Source organism: Drosophila subobscura, chromosome E, assembly GCF_008121235.1.
Source record: "Drosophila subobscura isolate 14011-0131.10 chromosome E, UCBerk_Dsub_1.0, whole genome shotgun sequence".
NCBI classification, from domain to species: Eukaryota; Metazoa; Arthropoda; class Insecta; order Diptera; family Drosophilidae; genus Drosophila; species Drosophila subobscura.
The window spans coordinates 13,583,025-13,602,889 of record NC_048531.1 but is presented as its reverse complement, the minus strand read 5'-3'; the positions used below and the strand labels follow the sequence as shown (position 1 = coordinate 13,602,889).

The 19,865-nt window shown below is 41.9% G+C and overlaps 9 protein-coding genes across 13 annotated transcripts; 3 read left to right on the top strand and 6 right to left on the bottom strand.

Annotated features, from left to right (window-relative positions):
• Positions 1-141: 141 nt before the first annotated feature.
• LOC117891029 lies at positions 142-1,777 on the top strand. The gene is made up of 2 exons (XM_034796192.1): positions 142-1,210; positions 1,268-1,777. The coding sequence occupies exons 1-2, from the start codon at positions 497-499 to the stop codon at positions 1,475-1,477; spliced, it is 924 nt and encodes a 307-aa protein (XP_034652083.1). The 5' UTR covers positions 142-496; the 3' UTR covers positions 1,478-1,777.
• On the bottom strand, positions 1,719-4,931 carry LOC117891020 (anaphase-promoting complex subunit 2). 2 transcript variants are annotated; one of them, XM_034796183.1, is made up of 8 exons: positions 4,810-4,931; positions 4,235-4,751; positions 3,939-4,177; positions 3,693-3,873; positions 2,928-3,629; positions 2,596-2,859; positions 2,291-2,532; positions 1,719-2,229 (listed from the first exon to the last, which is right to left on the bottom strand). In XM_034796183.1, the coding sequence occupies exons 1-8, from the start codon at positions 4,870-4,872 to the stop codon at positions 2,029-2,031; spliced, it is 2,409 nt and encodes an 802-aa protein (XP_034652074.1). In that variant the 5' UTR covers positions 4,873-4,931; the 3' UTR covers positions 1,719-2,028. The 2 variants fall into 2 exon arrangements, with proteins under 2 accessions (XP_034652074.1, XP_034652073.1); XM_034796182.1 differs by having other exon boundaries at positions 4,235-4,766; positions 4,810-4,900.
• A 257-nt stretch (positions 4,932-5,188) lies between these two features.
• Positions 5,189-6,838, bottom strand: LOC117891027 (zinc finger protein 48). The gene is made up of 2 exons (XM_034796190.1): positions 6,592-6,838; positions 5,189-6,514 (listed from the first exon to the last, which is right to left on the bottom strand). Exon 2 carries the CDS (start codon positions 6,461-6,463, stop codon positions 5,309-5,311), a length of 1,155 nt encoding a protein of 384 aa, XP_034652081.1. The 5' UTR covers positions 6,464-6,514; positions 6,592-6,838; the 3' UTR covers positions 5,189-5,308.
• A 286-nt stretch (positions 6,839-7,124) lies between these two features.
• LOC117891030 (nuclear receptor 2C2-associated protein) lies at positions 7,125-10,079 on the top strand. Of its 3 annotated transcripts, none has more exons than XM_034796193.1 (3): positions 7,125-7,594; positions 7,654-8,083; positions 9,582-9,672. In XM_034796193.1, the coding sequence occupies exons 1-2, from the start codon at positions 7,187-7,189 to the stop codon at positions 8,074-8,076; spliced, it is 831 nt and encodes a 276-aa protein (XP_034652084.1). In that variant the 5' UTR covers positions 7,125-7,186; the 3' UTR covers positions 8,077-8,083; positions 9,582-9,672. The 3 variants fall into 3 exon arrangements, with proteins under 3 accessions (XP_034652084.1, XP_034652086.1, XP_034652085.1); XM_034796195.1 differs by lacking the exon at positions 7,125-7,594 and adding an exon at positions 9,738-10,079 and having other exon boundaries at positions 7,948-8,083; XM_034796194.1 differs by lacking the exons at positions 7,125-7,594; positions 7,654-8,083 and adding exons at positions 9,391-9,517; positions 9,738-10,077.
• Positions 8,121-9,181, bottom strand: LOC117891032 (AP-3 complex subunit sigma-2). 2 transcript variants are annotated; one of them, XM_034796199.1, is made up of 4 exons: positions 9,025-9,181; positions 8,824-8,915; positions 8,319-8,738; positions 8,121-8,251 (listed from the first exon to the last, which is right to left on the bottom strand). In XM_034796199.1, the coding sequence occupies exons 1-3, from the start codon at positions 9,091-9,093 to the stop codon at positions 8,324-8,326; spliced, it is 576 nt and encodes a 191-aa protein (XP_034652090.1). In that variant the 5' UTR covers positions 9,094-9,181; the 3' UTR covers positions 8,121-8,251; positions 8,319-8,323. The 2 variants fall into 2 exon arrangements, with proteins under 2 accessions (XP_034652090.1, XP_034652089.1); XM_034796198.1 differs by having other exon boundaries at positions 8,121-8,738.
• A 335-nt stretch (positions 10,080-10,414) lies between the features above and the next one.
• Positions 10,415-12,390, bottom strand: LOC117891025 (5-aminolevulinate synthase, erythroid-specific, mitochondrial). The gene is made up of 2 exons (XM_034796187.1): positions 11,057-12,390; positions 10,415-10,883 (listed from the first exon to the last, which is right to left on the bottom strand). Exons 1-2 carry the CDS (start codon positions 12,300-12,302, stop codon positions 10,507-10,509), a joined length of 1,623 nt encoding a protein of 540 aa, XP_034652078.1. The 5' UTR covers positions 12,303-12,390; the 3' UTR covers positions 10,415-10,506.
• Positions 12,391-12,717: 327 nt separating this feature from the next.
• LOC117891026 (senecionine N-oxygenase) lies at positions 12,718-14,283 on the bottom strand. Its single transcript, XM_034796189.1, has 4 exons — positions 14,012-14,283; positions 13,592-13,950; positions 12,996-13,531; positions 12,718-12,929 (listed from the first exon to the last, which is right to left on the bottom strand). Exons 1-4 carry the CDS (start codon positions 14,194-14,196, stop codon positions 12,762-12,764), a joined length of 1,248 nt encoding a protein of 415 aa, XP_034652080.1. The 5' UTR covers positions 14,197-14,283; the 3' UTR covers positions 12,718-12,761.
• Positions 14,284-15,071: 788 nt separating this feature from the next.
• Positions 15,072-16,016, top strand: LOC117889726. Its single transcript, XM_034794148.1, has 4 exons — positions 15,072-15,086; positions 15,171-15,364; positions 15,491-15,570; positions 15,632-16,016. The coding sequence occupies exons 1-4, from the start codon at positions 15,072-15,074 to the stop codon at positions 15,934-15,936; spliced, it is 594 nt and encodes a 197-aa protein (XP_034650039.1). The 3' UTR covers positions 15,937-16,016.
• On the bottom strand, positions 16,008-19,855 carry LOC117891021 (alpha-catulin). Its single transcript, XM_034796184.1, has 6 exons — positions 19,456-19,855; positions 19,163-19,343; positions 17,551-19,049; positions 17,174-17,491; positions 16,901-17,107; positions 16,008-16,465 (listed from the first exon to the last, which is right to left on the bottom strand). The coding sequence occupies exons 1-6, from the start codon at positions 19,483-19,485 to the stop codon at positions 16,343-16,345; spliced, it is 2,358 nt and encodes a 785-aa protein (XP_034652075.1). The 5' UTR covers positions 19,486-19,855; the 3' UTR covers positions 16,008-16,342.
• Positions 19,856-19,865: the final 10 nt, after the last annotated feature.

Here is a 19,865-nt window from a genome sequence, read left to right as displayed (position 1 = left end):
TAATTTGGATAAATTCATGAAACAGCTGTCCACCCATCTCCACAAATCAGAATAACTTTCATTAAACTTGACGAATTCGTCGGTTGTACAATCTGTACATTTCCACAAAACATTGTTCAAGGTGACCAATCGATAATGTTATCGACAAACCTTCAGCTCTAGTGAAAAAGTATGGAACTATTCTTGTGTAAAACGTGTAAAATTATAAATATCTTCGTAACTGGACAATATATTTCACTGTGTATACGCAAAAGCAAAACCCTGCAAGTCTACAATTGATATAAATTATTTTTGATACGGAACGGATGACAAATATACGTAACATTTCACAACATAGATGCACGATTTCATTCCATATTCCATTTGTTCATCGAGTAATCATGGATAAGTCTGCTACAAATTAAAGTTGGCTTTACACAATGCCACCCAAAACAAAACACAAGAAAATGGCTTTTCAAACGGAATTCCACACACAGACTTGTGCTTTGAAGAATAGATGTCGAAATTTCACACCCTTATGGGAACGTTGCTTGACTATTTCCTCCTCTTTGTTCTTCGAATGATTGGAACCATGAGCTCCCCAATATACGAGCACTATCGATGCGCTGCCCCGTCGCGCCAGCATCAGCCAGGATCATTGTGGAAGGCTGACAGTATGCAGGAATCAGAGCCAGCACCTTCGCTTGAGCAGCGAACGGGTACGGAGAACCTGCTCCTGGACTCCCTGGAGCCAGAACCCTTGGCCAACATGTTCAACTCGCTGCAGCTTATGGCTATTAACGTTGTCAACCAAATGCAAACGGCCTTGAAGAAACGCGTTACGTCGAAGGCGGATCCAATCGCTACAATGCCAGGCCTCGACGCTTTTCATCCATGCGTGCCGTCGTCTTCTTGCTACTTTTTTATCGATCTGCGAAACACCACACCCCGCTTCATGGATTCTCAAGAAGAGTTTGGCAACAGCTCTAGTCATATATCCAACGACAAGAACAATAATGCGGACGACACGGCAGATTCACCTGCCAAGAAGTCTATGCAGCGGCAGAGGAGTATTTCGGAATGCAGCGATAATAGTTTTGATATTTGCTTTGAGGACGATGACGAGAGTAGTATTCAGCCTACAGCATGCAGCGACGATGACGATGATGATGACTTCGAAGAATCCGAGGTGTGTGAGTGCAGCAACGACAGCTCGACAACCAACAAAAAGGTATGGAATCCACATAAGTGTGCAAGAACTTGGTGCTAATTATTGTCTCGTTGATAGGTGCGCTTCAACCTGAAGCCCGAGGTGCATGTCATGCTGGCCTGGGACTTTGCTTATCGGGCTGCGAGGAAGAGCGAGTGGCAGGTGATGGCTCGTGATCGTTTCAGATTTCAGCAGCGGATACATCGGGTGGCTCCAATTCTAAATCCCATTCTGACTCCAAATCACAGAGAACAAGTCTACAAGGCTCGATTCCTCGATGTAGAATAATTCATTTTATATTTTGAATTAATATTTGATGTACATACATATTACAATTTAGCACGATTTCGATTGCGATTACAAATACGTTTATTTTTCACACTATTTGGGTGTAAAGTAATCGATGCAATCGCTGAGTTTGTGATTGACCTTTTCCAAGCCAAATAATATTCAACCTGTAATGGCTAGCACGTCAAACGAAATTTCATTTTGCTTTTCCGCTAATAGTTAGTACCTTAAGAAATTTGGATTTGTTGATAGAGGGATAAGATAATATTAAACAGCTAAATAAAATAAGATTTAGACGTATTCGAGGTTGCCTTACTGTATATCTGGAAACCAAAAAGTGTTCCGTTTCATATTTGTAGACATAAATTACAAAAATCACCATTTCTTCAGTTAATCAATGATCAATTTTAAAGGTAAACGACTTGCTGTGGACTCTTAATGGAGAACAGCAGTCTGATAAGCTCAGATAAGGGAATCGATTCTTGAATTTCATAAATGTTATCACTTCTTTGGGCTGATTTCTTCATTCATGAGCGTACTGTGCGCACAATTTACTTGGCCAATTGGTAAACTCCACCGGAGAATAGAAGCTTATGCTCTCTGACTTTACGCTGCAGAAAGTGCTTCAGCTCGTCTTGGGTAAACTCCACTCCTCCACTGTGTGAGGCAAAGAGTTTGAGCATCTGGTGGATGCGATCGATGGGCATGGAATCGAGATTCGTGAGCATGCCAACAATATAGGACCAAAACACCTAGAAATATTTCAAATTAAATATAAATAACCACATAAAACACAGTCTGGAGTACACCTACTTGAAGTTCTTCCTCCCTTTGATCGCTGGCAGATGCCATGGCCGACTCCAAGTCTTCTTCGTCGGCCTCGGCCAGACTCATTTCCTCAAACTGCGACTTTTCTGTTTCCTTTTCCAGCAGTGTAAATACTCCAGGTGATGATTCTGATATCAAGCCATGATTTTGCCAAAAACTTATACGACGCCTGAGCGCCGATGCTGGAACTTTTGTGATTGAACTAAGTTCTTCGATGGCCCATTCACCTGTGGAGTTGGTTTACGTACCAGTAGATTTATGCTAGTTATTTTCTATGGCATTTTCCTTACTCTTGTTCTGGAAGTGGTATATGATCACGGCCAACGTGGGGCTCACCACCATGTCCAGTGTTCGGTCTCCAATTTCAATGACAATATTGACGCGACCAGTTACCGTACGCCAGTTGAGAGTGCGGTTACCTTTGTACCCCTCATAGGCCTTTGTGTACTTCTTGAACTCATTCTCGATCTCCTCCGGCAACTGAAGACTCTCCTTGTTAAAGGATGGCCAAAACTGGGCAGATATGATCAGGGAAGAGATGTCAAACAATTGATCTAAAATAGCAATAATAATAATAATGAATCATTTAATTTCCTCCACAGAGTGTGCGTTGATGACTCACTCTCATTGACATTGCCATCGCCGTGAATGTGCGCGTTGATACGCTTTGAGTCGGTCACGTCTTTCAGCATCACCTCGCAGCTATGCAAAAGCGATTCCCCAAAACGAATTTTCAACAGCTCAAGATTTCGAATTTCCTTCTCCGAATTAAAGTCGAGATGGGCGAGCAGTCTGTCTGCCATCAAATTACGATATTCAGTCATGAATAGCTCTTTGCTTCCGTATATATCCACCACCATTGATATGATGTCTGCGGATCGCATTATCTTTGAGCTGTTGTACTTCATGAGATTAGCATCGATTCCAAATGGATCCGGTTCCCAGTTCTCCCAATTGCTGAACTCGTCGGGACCAGAGTCCTTGCCATCCTTGATTGACTCCCCCTTGGCCAGTTCTTCGGACAAGTCGGTTGGCCCCTCTTCTGTCAGGCCTGTTACGACGCGTCGCACTGTGTCGCTTCGTTTCCGCAGATAATCCTTGATCGGGGCTGTAACCATCTCTAGAATAACGCCCGATTGGTCCAGATGGCGAATAGCCTTAATGGCGGCAACGTATCCAGTTAATATGTCCATCGTGTTAACGCCAGGATGCAGAATTCTGGCTTCCAACGAACTTCGCAGCGACTCCGTCAGGTAGACTCGCATATCAATTTTCTCCATGCAAATCTTCAAGTCGTCTATGGCTGGTATTGAATCTGGATAATCTACAGAACAAAGTTGGATGTGAGATTAAGAAAATAGTAAACATAATAGACCCAGAAACGCACCAATGATAATACTGAAGAACTGTCCAATTACGCTCTGAGCAAACGTTTCGTACATATAATAAGTAAGTTTCACTTTGAAGGATTGCACAGACGCGGGAGCTTCTGCTTCCTTGGCATTATCTTTGGTCTGCCATTCTGTGAAAATGCTCTTCAACCAAGTCATTATAACTTCCGCCAGCCACTGTAAAGGAAATCCCACAATTAGTACAAGTTTAGCCTCCATTTGGAGTACTGCACGTGGCTTACCTTTTCCAGCTGCTTGAGGTGGCTTCTGTCAAAGATGCCCTGGCATGTGTCGTTTATATGCTCTTTGATTTTGAGCTTTATGAGCGATGTCAGAGCACTACCAGTTAAACGATCGATCAGGTTCATCTCGAACAATTTCATGTTCGTCTTGTTCACCATTTCAGTTAGTCGCAGACAGCAGCACTGCTCCACGTCGAAATTGCAGCCCACACATAGCAGCTCATCGAATACCTCAGAGTCTGCAAATTATAAGCCATAAAGTTTATCCATTTTAATTTATAAATGTTTGCACATACCCACTGTTGTTAAGGCTAGATGCGAAGCTTTGGTGTAGAGCTTGAAGTGAACCCAATAGAAGGCACCCACAACCACACTGAAGGCTGGTGGCAGCTGCGAAAGCAACGAATCGCGTAGGTACGATTTGATGGAATCTTCGTGCAACAATTTGGCCGAGTTTAGGGCTGAACTATTTTCCGTGCCGATAAGATGCGCAAGTCTGGGCTTAACTTGCATCAAACTGTTGAAGCTAAGGTACAACTCATTGATAGCATCAATAAACTGAGAGAACAATTTGTTCTTATCCGGAAGAGCTTCTATGACCAGCGCTTGGTCTTTGATGCACGTCTGCAGATCTGTTGGCACGCTGTCCCCATGGAAATGCTTCCAAAACTTGGGTGCAAGTACATTTCGAATCACCGACTGAATTTCCAGATCCAGAATTGCCGCAAATGTCTCAATGCTGCCCAACTGTTGTAGGTGCCGGCGAACATTCTTGTACAGAGTTTCTTCAACCGGCTCGGCAGTCCCAGGAATCTGTGAAAATGTGTTCTGCTAGTAATGAATTTATAGATGCTCTCAATGGCAAACCTACCACTCCACCCAGAACTGGAAATATTTTCAGCACATCCTGCCACAAAGCACCAAAGTCGCACATCTTAATCTATTAAAAAATGTAAACAAACTTTCAATAGAATAGTGAACAAAGGAATCGATACTTCGATACCACTATCGATATAGCCTGCTGCGATTGAGGTGGGTGTCTCGTGTAAAAATGCAAGATTGCCATAATTAACTAAATATTTAAAGACATGTTAACTATATAGTGTATATATTCTTTTAATGAAAACATCCCAGTCCATTTTGAAAAATACATACATAAACTTAAATGTTCATATGAAATACAGAGAAGAAGTATTTACACGCATAAAGTTACGGTTTTTCAGAACCAGGAATAAATATTAGGATAGGAATATTGTTAAATTGCAGAATTATTTATTTTTATTGTACTGTGTGTCACCCAACACACGCCCGTTTTAGCCAATAGAAATTGGTATGCCAATGGCTTTGTAACTTATTGAATATTTAAGAAACTATCGTATTTTCAAATGCGTCTGTTGATGCTTTTTCAAATGGTCGCTGCGTACGAAGCGGCGACAGCATTGAGGACAGGCATAGGGTTTCTCGCCCGTGTGCGTTCGTATATGCCGGTTAAGATCATCCTGCCGCTTAAATCGCTTTTCACATTGCCGGCAGCGGAAGGGGCGATCCTGCACAAACTGAGGTATACCATAGGTACCGGGGCCATCCTGTGGCGGTAGTTGAGACAGTGTATTTACAATTTCGTCGGCAGGCTCGTACTTGACCTCAGGCTTGGAGTTAAGGAAAGATGGCAACTGGCTTTCAGGTAAAGGTGCCACAATCTGGTACTTGTCACTATGCTCGGGGCGTTCCAACTTAATTTTCAGTGGCTTGTGCTGATAATCAACTAAATCCGCAGGCTGCTGTTGATGTCGGTCTATGTTCTGCTCTCCTGTGCCCAGCACAGCCATGAAGTGGAACCCCGACTCTGGCTCTGACGGCGGCTTCCTGGATGATTTTAACCGCACATTGTTGGGTATCGAACGCTTCGGAGTGCTGCTCTTCAGTTGCCGGTCATGCGTGGCCAGGTGCTTCGTTAGGTGATCACTTCGAGAGAACTTCTTTGTGCACTGCACACACTCGAAAGGCTTCTCACCTGTGTGGGTGCGCAGGTGCCTATTGAGCTCGTCCGACCGGGTGAAACCCTTTCCACACTTGGGCTCGCTGCAGACGAACGGCTTGATGCCCGTATGCCAGGTGAGATGGGAGCGCAGGTGAGAACTTTTTCCATAGCTTTTTGTACAGTTGTCGTAGGGACAAACGAACTTGCGTTTGGGGTCAGCCGCATGCGGAGTTGCTAGTAGTTTGATGGTGGGCATTATGCGAATTTTCGAATTCCCGGCGAATTGTGAACCATCTCCGTTTGAATTCCGGTTATTCTCAGTCTCAACTCCGTTGTGTACATTTTCGAGATCCAATGGCGACGAATCATGCTTCAGATCGCCAAAAATGGTCGAGGCTCTAAGTATTATATCTGACGCCTGTTCATTTAAATGTGTGCCGCCCGCTAGTGTCGGGAACGCTGGTGGTGGTTTCATGGATTCTATAGGCGTTAGCGTTGATGTCGTCAGCATTTGGGGTGTGGGCGTGTTTGCTACTTGTGACATTACGCTCACGTTTGAGTTTCCTTAAAAGCCGAAATGTGTTCCGTATCCAGTCTGCAATTTCAAACCAAAACACATATATATATATAAAATCAAATGTGAAACGCAGTCTAATTATGTATTTACTTTACCCTATTTATATTTGTCCAAAATTCATGTAAAGGAAATTCTGCTCAGTGGGCGTCGGCCGTATTTATCAGTAAAATGGTCCCTCGTCACCATAGCCAGCACGGATAACAATTTAGTTTCGTATTGCATGCGCCGCACACATTTTTTATAGATTAAAACCAGCAGAAATACATATTCTATACAACTGTAGTTGTATTTTCTTCGTGCTTTATTTTATTTATATACACTGCAGAACATTTATTTTATTGCGATGAAAAATATCGGATGGACACAAAAACCTATTTGCCTGACACTTATTGGTGGCACTCTGGCGAAAAACTATCGTTAGAGTTCAGTCTAGACGAAGTCTCTGGCTATCTTAGAAAGATATTATAATTTACACTGCCGATGCAGACACTACACTTTGACCGTGCCGTGACCAACTTGTTGGCTTGCTTTAGTTTGTATCTGGCTGATAAGCTAAATTGGAAATGTACATGATCAGACTAGATATCGAAACATCTGCAATTTACGTTATCGATAGCTATCGCAGTAGTTTGTTGCTTTGAAGGAAAATCAAAACATTCATGGATTAATTAATTTATTAAATATCTTAAGATGTCTGCTAACACTGAAGATGTCGGAGACCCTGCCCCAGCTAAAAGACGTGTGCGACGTAGGCCAACCATATGGACCCGCGAGAAGATTTCCAAACTAATCCAGCTTTACCGAAAATCGGATTGTTTATGGAATCACTACTCGGAGTTGTATAAAAACAAAGACTGCCGTTCTAAAACAATTGAACACATTTGTTCCTCCCTTGGGATCACCAAAAACGAGTATGGGAAGAAAATACACAACTTGCGAAACCAATTCAATTCAGAACTGAAAAAGCTGGAGCGTCGCCAGGAGGAGACTGGTGCCGACAAGACGTGTCGCTGGGAACATTTCAAATCTCTGATGTTCTTGCGGGCTATCATTGAACCACGGCCTGGATATCAGCCAAATGGTCCAACGCAATGCAAGGTATGAGCTTAAATCTCACTTAAGTTGTTTCCTTGTTAATTATTCTTTGACTATTTTAGAAATTGAGTGCAAAACTGGATGCCGACCAAGAGGTGGCCCCATCTTCAGCACCGAAATGCCAACTCGAGAACGTGGACCAGCGGGTTGCTGTTGCGGACGAAAGTAGGGCGCCTCAAATTCAAAGCATGTGTGAAACAATTGAAGCGTCTGTTCCTGAATATGTCTCCGCCATCCTATCTGCATCGACAACATGCACTAGCTCTGCTGCAACTCGACAAGTGGATGCGGCAGGAGCAGTTTCTGTTCCGGCACAAGTCAGCATTGGCAGGGACCAGTGGGACTCGTTCGGTGAATTAATAGCCAATGAGTTTCGCAACTTGAATTCAGACATTTCCCGCAAGAGACTTAAGCGGAGAATAATGCAAGTTATGCTGGAAGTCGGTGAAGAGGATGACAGAGAACAGGCTGGACCCAATAGTTGATGTACATGTAAGCATATTATTACACAAATAAATAGTTTACACAATTTCTATAGATAATTAGGTTGCATTTTATTCGATAAATGAGAGTGGGTACATAAATCCAACATGGCTTAATATTATTAAAGCATCAAAACGTGGAAAACGGCATTGTGCTCATGGGAATTCATTTAAATAGCTGAGGAGAAACATAAATTAGTCGACCAAATGGTTAACAAGATCTTTCTAGCTATGGTGGAACATACATTTGTCAGAACTTTAGGTCCTTAATTGCCTGGGGCAGATCGGGTAGCTTTATATCTTTAATCTGTTGAGGAATGTTCATACTCTTTACTGCGCTCACAGCTCGCGCAGGTGCTGCTGAAATGCCCGCCTCCTGTTTGACAATCTTATTCTGCTCCTCAATACGAGCCATTATATCATTCATATTTGTTTGTAGCACCATGCCACCCATGACCAATTCCGACAGAATATGGTGCACGGCATCAGCATGAAATATGAGATCCAGTTCACAAACATTCTCAAAGCACTTGTCCAGAGTTTCCACAAACACTTGAATCAAGTCCAGAATGCCCAGTTCGCTCTCTGAGGAGTCCACACAGAAGACAAAGTACAAGGTGGCATAGTGACGGTATATCAGCTTATAGTCCGATCCACCAATCAAGCTATGGGTAAACAGATGTATCAGTTGCATTTTTACATATGTACATTTGTGTGTCCACTGAGGATTTTGCAGTTTATAGAACTCACCTGCCGCCTTCTAGAAAGTTGCAAACATTATCGTCCCTTTTGGAGACAAGCTGAAACGTCTCTTTTATTATTTGTTGCTGGAGGTTTTCATCCTGGAACATTAAATATAATGTATAAAAACTGCACTCGTCATACGTGTCGCCAATCGTACGGCATACACCAAGCTCACGTTATGGTTAACTCCACAGCAGATATACTTACGAAATATTGATAGAATTTGGACAGCCTGGGCTTCCCATGGTTGTTAAATACAAGAATGGCTTTAATCATTTCCAATTGTTTGTTAAATCCGGAAACAATAAGTTGACCAAGCAGCTGTTTTTATTTCGCAGCTATCGATACTTTCGATATGTGTGTAATTTGTTTGTTCCACTATACTTTACCTCTAGTCTGAAAATGAATAGCAAGACACAAAATATGGTTGTTCCATACAACTTATTATTTATTGGTACGAATTAAATCCATTTCCACCAGATCCACTACAAATCGAATCCAAAGCATATATTTGCACATCCGCTTGCACTTCATTTCCCTTACCTTGAAGTTCACTGGAACTCGACCACAAGTAACAGGTGCGTGTTATCGCCATCACTAATGCCTCTAACGTGGATGCTCTGTTTTGTTTATGCCGAATTTATGAATGATATGATTGATTTGAGATGAATGTGTTGACTAATGTAAAGTTTACATGCAGGTTAGATCAAGGTTAAGCACCTTTCTGAGCCGCTATCAATAAATTTTCGATTGAACATTCGCAGAGTGAGCTCCGTGTTGAACAAAGACGTGAAGCAGTATGGCAAGCAATACATGTTTGATCAGAACGATGATACCTCTTGGAGCTCAGATGAGGTATTATATAGTATTTATCTTGTATAAGGATAGCCTCTTTATACTACTATCTCACATTTGGCTAGGGAACACCTCAATGGATTATCATGACATTGGATGAGCCACAAACTGTCACAGGACTGTGCTTACAGTTTCAGGGCGGATTTTCTGGTCAGCAGTTTACGGCTTTGGTGTATTCACACTCCCGCGAAGGAGAACCCACCTACCAAGAGACATTTTATCCCGAAGATATCAACTCTCCTCAGCGGTTTTACTTTAAGGATGCATCTCTCACAAAAAGTTGTTCAAAGATAAAACTTGTATTTGAGTCTATGTCAGATCTGTTTGGCAGAATCATTGTATACAATTTCCAAATACTTAGCTAATTGTTTTTATGAAATTGTGTCAATTAATATAATAATAATAATAATCAGTAAGTGAACTGTAGTGTCAATCGCTATCAGCAAACAATCTATTTGTTTTTCCCCCAAAATGCAGCGTCACAATTACCCAGAGAAAACTGCTATCAATTTCATAATTCGGTTCGGTAAATGATCAGCCCACTATCTATTCTGCCATTCGACTTAGGGGTTAAGTTCAAGGGGAAGTTTTCCAGTGAATTTTCTGATTAGCATGCCACCTGCGTGCTTCCGAACTTGGCATGTGCCACACGCACTTCTGACACTTCGATCGAAGTCTTATCCGCACCTCAAACGAGAGAATCGCGTGATAAGAAAATAAATTGAATTAAAGCAATCACTCATCATGTTTAAAGCACCAAAACCATTTGTTTATTTGTCCAAAACCATAAAAAGAATTTAAGCAAAAATTGAATATTTTGAATGCTTTGGTTAATTATGCAGCTACAGAGATTTCCAGACGCGGGCAATTGGGTATACCACACTCGAGGTCGGGGCACGTGTCCTGGTGGCCGCAGCTCTCAGTGTTGCAGAACATGCAGCCGTTCGGGGACAGCGGCACATTTGTCGACAGATCAACCATTTGCCACACCTTCTTCAAGTCCGTAACTAAAGCGTTCATCATTTCAAAGGTATGGAAAGGTGTCGGAGCTAGACGAAGTTTCTCCTGGCCGCGGGCCACCGTTGGATAGTTGATGGATTGTAGGTAGTGTCCGAATTGTTCGATTAGCATGTTTGAGATTTGGGTGCACTTCAACGGGTCTCCAAGCTTAATTGGGATGATGTGGCTGGGCGTGTCCTCGACTGGAAAACCTGAAACCAAACAAAAAACATCGAAAACAGAGAATTAGATCATATTAAATGCACTTAGATATCTTTATCTTTTAACGTTGCAATGCTTTTTGCTATTTATAGCAAGAAACATTTATAAATAGATTATTTAGAAAATAACCTTCAAGTTACATAAAGCGTGAAATTACACGTACCTTCTCGTTTGAGCAAGTTCTTTAGGTAAGAAACGTTTCGTTGGTGCAAGCTGCGAAGATGACGGCCTTCATCCGAGGCCAGAACATTGACAGCTTCCAGAGCGCCACAAAGCACCGTGGGTGGCAACGAGGTGGTGAAAATAAATCCAGCCGCGTACGAGCGTATCATATCGACAAGCTTATCGGACCCTGCTATGTAACCTCCAATGTTACCAAACGCCTTGCCCAAGGTTCCAGATATGATGTCCATTTTGTGCAGCACCCCGTCTTGTTCACCAACCCCGGCGCCATGGTCCCCATACAGTCCCACCGCGTGCACCTCATCGATGAACGTAATGGCACCGTATTCGTGGGCAACATCGAGCAGCTCTTCAAGTGGGCATATCGCCCCTGTCATGGAATGTACGGTCTCAAATGCTACTATCTTGGGAGTGCTTTTGTCCAATTGTTTTAAAAGAATGCGCAGATGGTCAACATCGTTGTGCCGGAATATATGCTTTGGGACTCCGCTGTTCCGTATTCCCTGAATCATTGAGGCATGATTGCCAGCGTCCGAGAAGATGTGACATCCCGGCAGCAGCTTGGCGAGCGTGAACAGCGTCGAATCGTTGGCCACAAAGCACGAAGTGAACAGCAAAGCGGCCTCCTTTTGATGAAGATCCGCCAGTTTCTCCTCGAGTCGTTCATGATGTAAGGAGTTGCCCGAGATGTTCCGAGTTCCTCCTGCGCCAGAGCCATGCATATCCAGAGCATCCTGCACAGCCCTCTTCACACTGGGATGTGCGGACATGCCCAAGTAGTCGTTGGAGCACCACACAGTAATGGGGCGCTCCGTTCGGTCGGAATATTCGAGTGCATGGGGGAACAGCCCATCGCCAGCTAATCGGTTCACCTTCTTGAACACGCGATAGGAGTGGTCCCGTTTCTTCTTCATGATTTGGTCATTGAAGAACTTTTCGTAGGGAAAAGTATCCCTAGCGGAGGCGACTGCCCTCTCGTTTTCGTGGCCCCCCTTTACATCACTCCCAAAGCGACTACTCTCGGTAGAGTACTCTCGCTTGGACAACGGCCTTGTAACAGTTGCGGCATATGGCAATGAGGCGACAAGAGAAAGTTTTTTCTCACTTCCACTCCCACTCAACGTTTTGCCCACCACGGGGCAGTACATTCCATATGACTGACACAACACCTCCGCATAATTGCGGACGAAGTTGGTAGTAAAGCGGTTTAAAAACGGACACTGCATGACGAAGCACTTCTCCGAACCTACTTTATTGAACTTTGAAAGTAAATTAATTCAATTCAAATTATGCAAGACTGTCGAAACTACCTAAACACCTGAGCGCAGGGTGACCGCGGAATCATCGATCAAATATACCATCTAAACCTCAAGTAAATACCGCAATATACCTTAAAAGTTTCAAAATATACTTTAAATATACTGATGTGTCCATGAACGGAAATCGTTTTCCTCGATTTTGATATTCCATTTAATATAGTCAGCTAGTTTGGACTTTCAGCAGTAAAACTATAATTTTATCCGATTCGTCAATTAATTCTCCACAAGGCAAGCACTATTTTATATGTTCCTTTTATTGAATTGCTTACAAAACAAGGTTACAACTGAAAGCTAAATTAGCATAGAACGTTAGTTGAACAACTTGAACAGCTTGTGTATATCGCTTTATTGCTTAAAAACTTTAAACTAATTCAATTTCACAAACGTTTCATCATCGACAATGGCAAAGTTGTCCTCACGGAAATGCAGCAAGTTGTCGTTGAAGCATTTGCTGCTTTCATTGTGTAATTTTGTCATGACGGGTTTGATATTTTTAACTCCAGCGGTTTCTGCCAAGTCTGTGAAATAGTCAATCTAAAAGCAGAAGAGTTCAAGTAAATGTTAGACTAATCGGAGACCTTTAGGGATATAAATATTTACCTGTCTTGGTCCCAGCATGTGTGCATGTCGTTTTCTGTAGCCGTCTGCCCAGATCTTGGACATTGCCGTTTGTGTTTCCTTCAGCATTTCCTCTCTGGATGGCAGCTGATTGGACCCGTTATAGTAGCTCAAAATAAATCGTGCCTGGATGTCCATCATTTGTGCGGCACAAACGTAGAATGGCAGCCCAATTAATGCCATTGTTGGATTTCTGATATTAATGCACTGCTTGTAGAGGTCTTGAACATAGTTTTCCTCAACATAGATGCCAGAATCTGCTGTCAGAAACGGAAAAGCAAACTTGTATCCAGTGCAAAAGAAGATGGTGTCAAATTCCTCGTAAGATCCGTCCACAAAAAAAGCGCCCTTCTCGTCCAGCTCTCTTACGTCCGGTTTCTGATGCACATTATCATAGAATTTTGTGTGTCCAATGTCCTTTAAATGGTGACTCAGAGTGACTCTCGTAGCAGATCTGGATATGATATTGGATAGATCCATGCCACTTGGGCCAGCTCCGATAACTAGTACAGTTTTATCTGTAATTAAAGGAGTTATTCGATTTAATTTTGTGGGGATATAGCTTAAGGATAACTTGCCTTTGAAGACTCCACTGGTTCTGTAGTCGTGACTGTGCAAATAGTCGCCCTGAAAGCGATCCATATTCGGAATCCGTATGTAGTTTGGCGTATGGTAATGTCCGTTGGCCACCATGAGCTTATCGAAGTATTTGAATTCTATTTGGTTAGTGAGCAGATCTTTGACCAGAACTTGCCACTTTTTATTCTTGTGTAGAACTCGAATAACATAGCTATTAAATCGGATGTACTGCTTCAGCCTGAAGTGGTCCGCATACTGATTTAAAAAATCACAAATCTCATCCGATCGCACATAGGAAACTTCGTTTTTGGGAATTTCAAAGTCCGGAAAGCCCATCACTTCCTTGGGCAAATTAGTTCTGTACAAACAGATGTAACTATTTTTAATAATATTCATATTTGAATGATGCGACTTCTTACCGCAAATTCTCGTACATACTGGAATGAACATCAATGCCATTTTTGACTCCGGTTTCCTGGTTGTACACCCATGTACCCCCGATCCGATCAGAGAGTTCAAAAACGGTTACTTGAAACCCATGCTCAATGCCGTGCCTTGCACAGCAAAGTCCAGCCGTACCGGCACCAATTATACATAAGCTCATTATTGTATTACAGATTAATTAATTGTTTCTATGGGCGATACGACGATCCGATCTCGCTCTCTACCGTCTGATTGATTTAACGAAACTGAACTCGAATCGAGAATCAACAATCAAGAGCTTTATGGCTTCCCTTGTTTTGCATACCCTCAAAGCAAATGGGTGGATTATAAATCTGATCATACTTGATTCAATACAGAATTACAACATAAAAAATATAAATTTTCCATTACTTATATATGTATCTTTAAAATGTTGCAAAATATTTCTGCTCTTCGTTGCACTTTCAATATATTTCCAGAAGTGTATCTGCCGTTCGGCATGCTTCAAGCCTACGCTTTTATTTATTTTACTGATTGCTAATATTTCACTGATATCAGTATGAGCATAAAACAATCTTAGCTACTTACTGAGGACAGCACATACACAAATATGTACTTACATACATACATATGTACATGTACATTCATAATTAAGTCCGTAGAGTACAATTTTTTTCTATAAAAACAACAAATAAAATCCGCAAAAAAACGTTACGTACATATGTATGCAGCATGCACTCTCTCGGACTGTACATTTTAGCATATCTATGATTATTCTTTCAGAAAATTCCTCTCCAAAATGCACAAAGATTTAACTTTGCTAACCAACTTTCTGCTGCTTGCTCGTATGTCACTTGTCCCACACCCACAATGAGCGGACACACTCGTACTTAGTCGTAAATGTGGGAAAAGTAACACGGGTTTCCACTGCACTGCCTGCTGCAACTTCAGTTAAGAATTACCTGTTGAGAACAGAACGTCAAGACATGGGACTAGCGGCTTGTATATGTACAAAAGTTCTGCAACTTGCAAGTGTCGTTACAAATCACATGGAACATGACCTACAAAATTGTTTATATTCTAATAAACTGAATGAAACACTTAACGAGATAATGAAATACACACAAAAACTAAACATGCTCTAATTTCTTACAGATTGCTATAGTGGCAGCTTTAATCGTCAAAAGATTATCCGATAAACACTCAGAGAGAGTTTATGTCAGCAACCAGAAGCAATCCAGGGAATGGAGGCTTCTGAACAACATTTCTGGGACAAAGGAAGGCGACGATTTCAGTACGCTAACCTTCGTTGGATTTACATTCATTTCGTCGGTTTTACTTCTTGCAAGGTAAATACCCAGATAATTGCATGCCAATTATCTTCCTCATCTCAGCTCTCAACTGCTTGGTGTACAGTGTACACCATTGTTTTACTCAAGGCTTTCGAGTCGGCTCTAATCAACTTTTTCTTCTAGGATAATTCAACGAAACTCAAATTATGATACATGCGAAGTTCTTCTCTTGGGTTTTGGTTGCCTGTTCTTCATCATAGAGGGTACTTATGTCAGATTACATTTATTAATGAAATTATTAGATAAAATCTATTTTTATTGCAGGATTGCTCATACTCATCAGCGTGGAACAGTTGCCTGAGGAGATCTTAACGTACGCCTATTCCCTTGGCGCGCTTTCCTTTCTATGTGCGGCGCTGTTCGCTCTGGATCTGATGCTCTTCAAGAATATGCTGAAGTCTAAGAACGTCGCTGCCCAAACGGATTATTCACTGAAGGAAGCTTCTACACTAACAATGAAAGTGTTTAATGTGTCGAACGCAGACAAAACAAATTGTTGCCGCAGCTCCGCAGCTCTTCCTCAGATGAGTGTGAGCAATGAACAAAGTGTTTTACGAACCGATCTGTAAGGGAAATCCATTTAGAAACATTTTCTTTGACCATCGAATATTTGCATAAATCAAAATCACTTTGTTTTACATACATACATATACATAGGTACGGATTTGTCATTACTTTTATTGCCTTAATTGTTCAAATGCCGTGAAACAAAGTATGCATTATAGGATCGTGCTGTTTAAAGTAACTAATTTGAATTTGAATGTTTAATAATAAAAGTTTTGACATCAATCAACGCTAATAGCATCTCCAACAAATACACAAAAATTGTATGATTTACGAATACCTAACACAGTGTACACTATATAATAGAATATGAATAATAATAATAAACAGATCTGCTCTGGCTCAGAATAGTAAAAATGATACTCTCGTCCTGCGGGCATCTCCCTTGGCTCTGCGAGCCATCCCGTAATGTCACATGCTTCCCTCGCTGCTGCTCGTCGTTCCTTTGGAGTCGCACATGCCGCCAGCCATATTCTCGCCGCCCACCGCACCGGATGTAAGACCGCCAGTTATTCCAGTTAAATTCAGTTTGTACTGCGAAAGAGAGAGTTGAAATATTTATGATATGTGTCTTTCATATAGTTCCACTGCTAGCTTAGAAAATGTGTTCAACCGGGCGATAAGAACGTACCGAAATATTCAGAAAAGTTCGTAGACTTTTAGAGAATTCTACCGGACTCTATCTAGCTTTGGATATCTTTGAACTTAATTGTTAGCATTTGTTATTTTACAGCCGAAAACTTTCGGAGTTACTTTGTTATCGGAGAATAGTTCAATGGGAATTGGGCAACAAGCACCATACACTGGTAATTAACAATAGGAAACATAATCATACCTGTAATATGTACACTCGTATCACAGTTAAACATAAACCTAATATATTTCGATTGTCATATTCGTTTCGAGAGCGCTTAGCGCAACTGAAAAACGGAATTGTGTTGTGGATTGAATGTGGTTTGTTTAAGTTACCTTATTTGCGCACTCAAAGCACTTCGATACTACTTTATTAATAACGTTCATAAGGTTTTTCGTTTCTCTGATGACATGATCGACCTTCACGAAGGTGGCTGCCTTGCCCACTGTATGATCTTTGACTGTAAATTGAAGTGCTTGGACAAAAGTCGGCACTCTGTCTAAAATGTTAAGAAGATCCTTTTTGTTGTCACTAGCGGGAACCTGAAAGAACAACAAATAATGGAATGTAAATGGTTTCCTGTTTAAGCGGTTAATGGCCTGATGTACCTGGTATGAAAAGTGACGTAGGACCTTGTAAAGTCGATTGGCTTCTTCAGCAAAATATTCGGCTTGAGTAAACAGATCCTGAGTTGTTCTTAGAGAACCATTTCCTTTTGTAAATTGATACATGAGGAAAGCCATGGCCGACATGTTCTTGGCTCGCTTTAATATGTCGTTGTCATCGGACAAGTCTTCACTCCATTTTGATTGATATGTGCTTAGATCTCCATTATTTTTGCCTTCGAGGCCCGAAAACTCGACCATTTCTCCATCATCTGTTGCAGGTACACCGGATTTTGATAGTTTATCTGTAGCTTCACATTTCTATAAAGCAAAATAAATATAATAAAGGTTTAATATAATATTTTATAGCACACTCCTACCTCAGTTTCAGTTTCTCTTTCACTCTTTGTTGGATTAATTGATACAAGAATCTTCTTAGCGATCATTGAGATCTCATTGGTCAGCCACTTCCACATGTCTGAGAATGATTCAAAATTTTCGTTTGCCGCACTGCTGTTGGAATACTTCCAAAGTATTTTGGCGGCAATAAACACCTGCGGCCCGTAGATCCTTAAATTGATAGCCAGGCATTTGGCTTGCACCTGCAGTCTCTCTGTGGGTGCGATATGCTGCAAAAGCTTGCAAATATCAAAAATGAACTCACAATTCTCGTGAAACTTTGTAGAGCGTTGATTAAGATTATCGATGTCATAGGCCGTTGCCAGCACATGGAAAGATTTCACAAGCTTGGCGCACACCTTGAGTGATTCGTTAAAGTCCCCAATCTGACTCGAGACAGAAATGACGAGCTGCTTGCACAATTCCTCCAAACTTCGCAGCATTCCCAGTTCCGGCTCCCGACCCTTCACCTGGACTCCAACATTCTCGTGCGGGTCCTTCATGATGGTGTTGACGTACATGTTAAACTCCAGCTTGCAGTTATCGCAGTAGGTTAGAATATTCTTTCGATGATTGTGACTTATGTACGGGGAGTCTGTGAAGTCGTGGGCCTTCTCGAACAACTTCTCAAACGCCAGGGTCAGCTCTTCGCGCAAGTCCATGCTTTCCGAATTTAAATGCTTCCTAAAGTTTGTGTTGTTGATCATTCGACCCGAACCACCTCCACCACCACCAGCAACTCCGCCGGACTGGGCTAGGTTCTTTTCCGACTTCCAGAGATCATCGTCGGGGAAATTAAAGTATGAATCGGAGTTATTATTGCCCTCAGTGTTGCTGTCGTAGTAGCTCATCTGGAATTTGTATCTTTTGATCAGGTTCACAATGCGCTTTATTGTCGTGTAGATGCTCTCGTTCTCGTAGTGTGGATTGCTCGCCTGCTTGTCGTAGGGCATATGCTTCGCCGTATCGAAGATGCTGTCCTTGACCACAAAGTGTATCAGGTCCATGGCCCTTCGTATCTGGCAGAACACAGTGTCCCGGTTCTCCTTCACTATGACACAGTCACTGTGTATCAGGCTGTTTTTCGATGAAGTTAACAGAATTGCAATGGACTTTTCCAGAATTTGACGTGCAGAGAACATTTGGGCTCGCCGCCGCTCCTCTTTAAACGAGTTGCGATGGTGGCCGGTCAGGTAGGCTAGTTCGATCATCTCCGTGCCAAAGACAGAGAATGCGCGCACAAATTCGGTGAAGTTCATCACCGATTCCAGCTTCTCCAGGCTCTCCGAAGCTCGTTTCTTAGCAGTTAATAATTTCTTCACAACTATAATGTCCACGAGCAGCAGTATTCGCGTGACCGAGGAAAGCAGCGACCTGGCAGCCAAGATGATTGCACCGTAGTCCTTCAGTGGCTCAATGTTATGCCTAAGCTCCATGCCACACAGCGGGGATATTTCGCACAGCCGTTCAATAGATTTGCCTGTGGACGAAAATCAATTGTGTAAACTGTACTGTGCTGCACCCACCTCAGTCTCAGGCCAATTTTTGCCATCCATTTTAATAGGCTTATAAAGGTAATTGACGTGAACGAACCTGCGTCTCTTGCCTCCTTGGCAGCCTCGTACATGTCCCCCTTTATGTCGATGTTCTCCTCGGCAATTATTTCCCCTATTGTTATGAATCGTTCGACAGCTATGTTTAGCAGGTGCCCTATGTTGCCAAAAGTGGACATGATGTGCTCGTTATCTATATCACGAACTCGAAAGCGTTGATTCTGAAATGAAACAAAAGCAGGCTGTAGCATTTTTCAATTTCCTTACTCAATGGCGAAACTAAATTGTTCTAACAGTAAATAATTCGCAGGCCATGCCGGTTGTGGAACTTACGTTTACTGTTGGTTGAGTCATTCCGTACATTTTGGATACGTCACGTCTCGATAAAAGGATTCACAACTTTCTTAATACGCACAAATTGTATTTTATTCATGTAACATTTATATTTACTCCATATTGATTTTTCTCAACACCCACATAGAGTCGAATAGGCGTTGCATTAAAACTTAATCAAGTGTTTTGGCACCTGTTAATACCGTTACGTTACCGTGTAAAGTAAGAGAATTTACATTCAAGCTCGAAGAAAAGTCAATATTTTATATTAAGCCAACGAAAGCTTCATTTAGTGGATATAGTTAGCTTTCAGTAAACAAGGTATTTACTATATATATATGTACTTATGCACTTTCAGGCCTATCTATCCATGTATATGTGGTTTGAACTTGTAAAATTGTTCTTTTCTG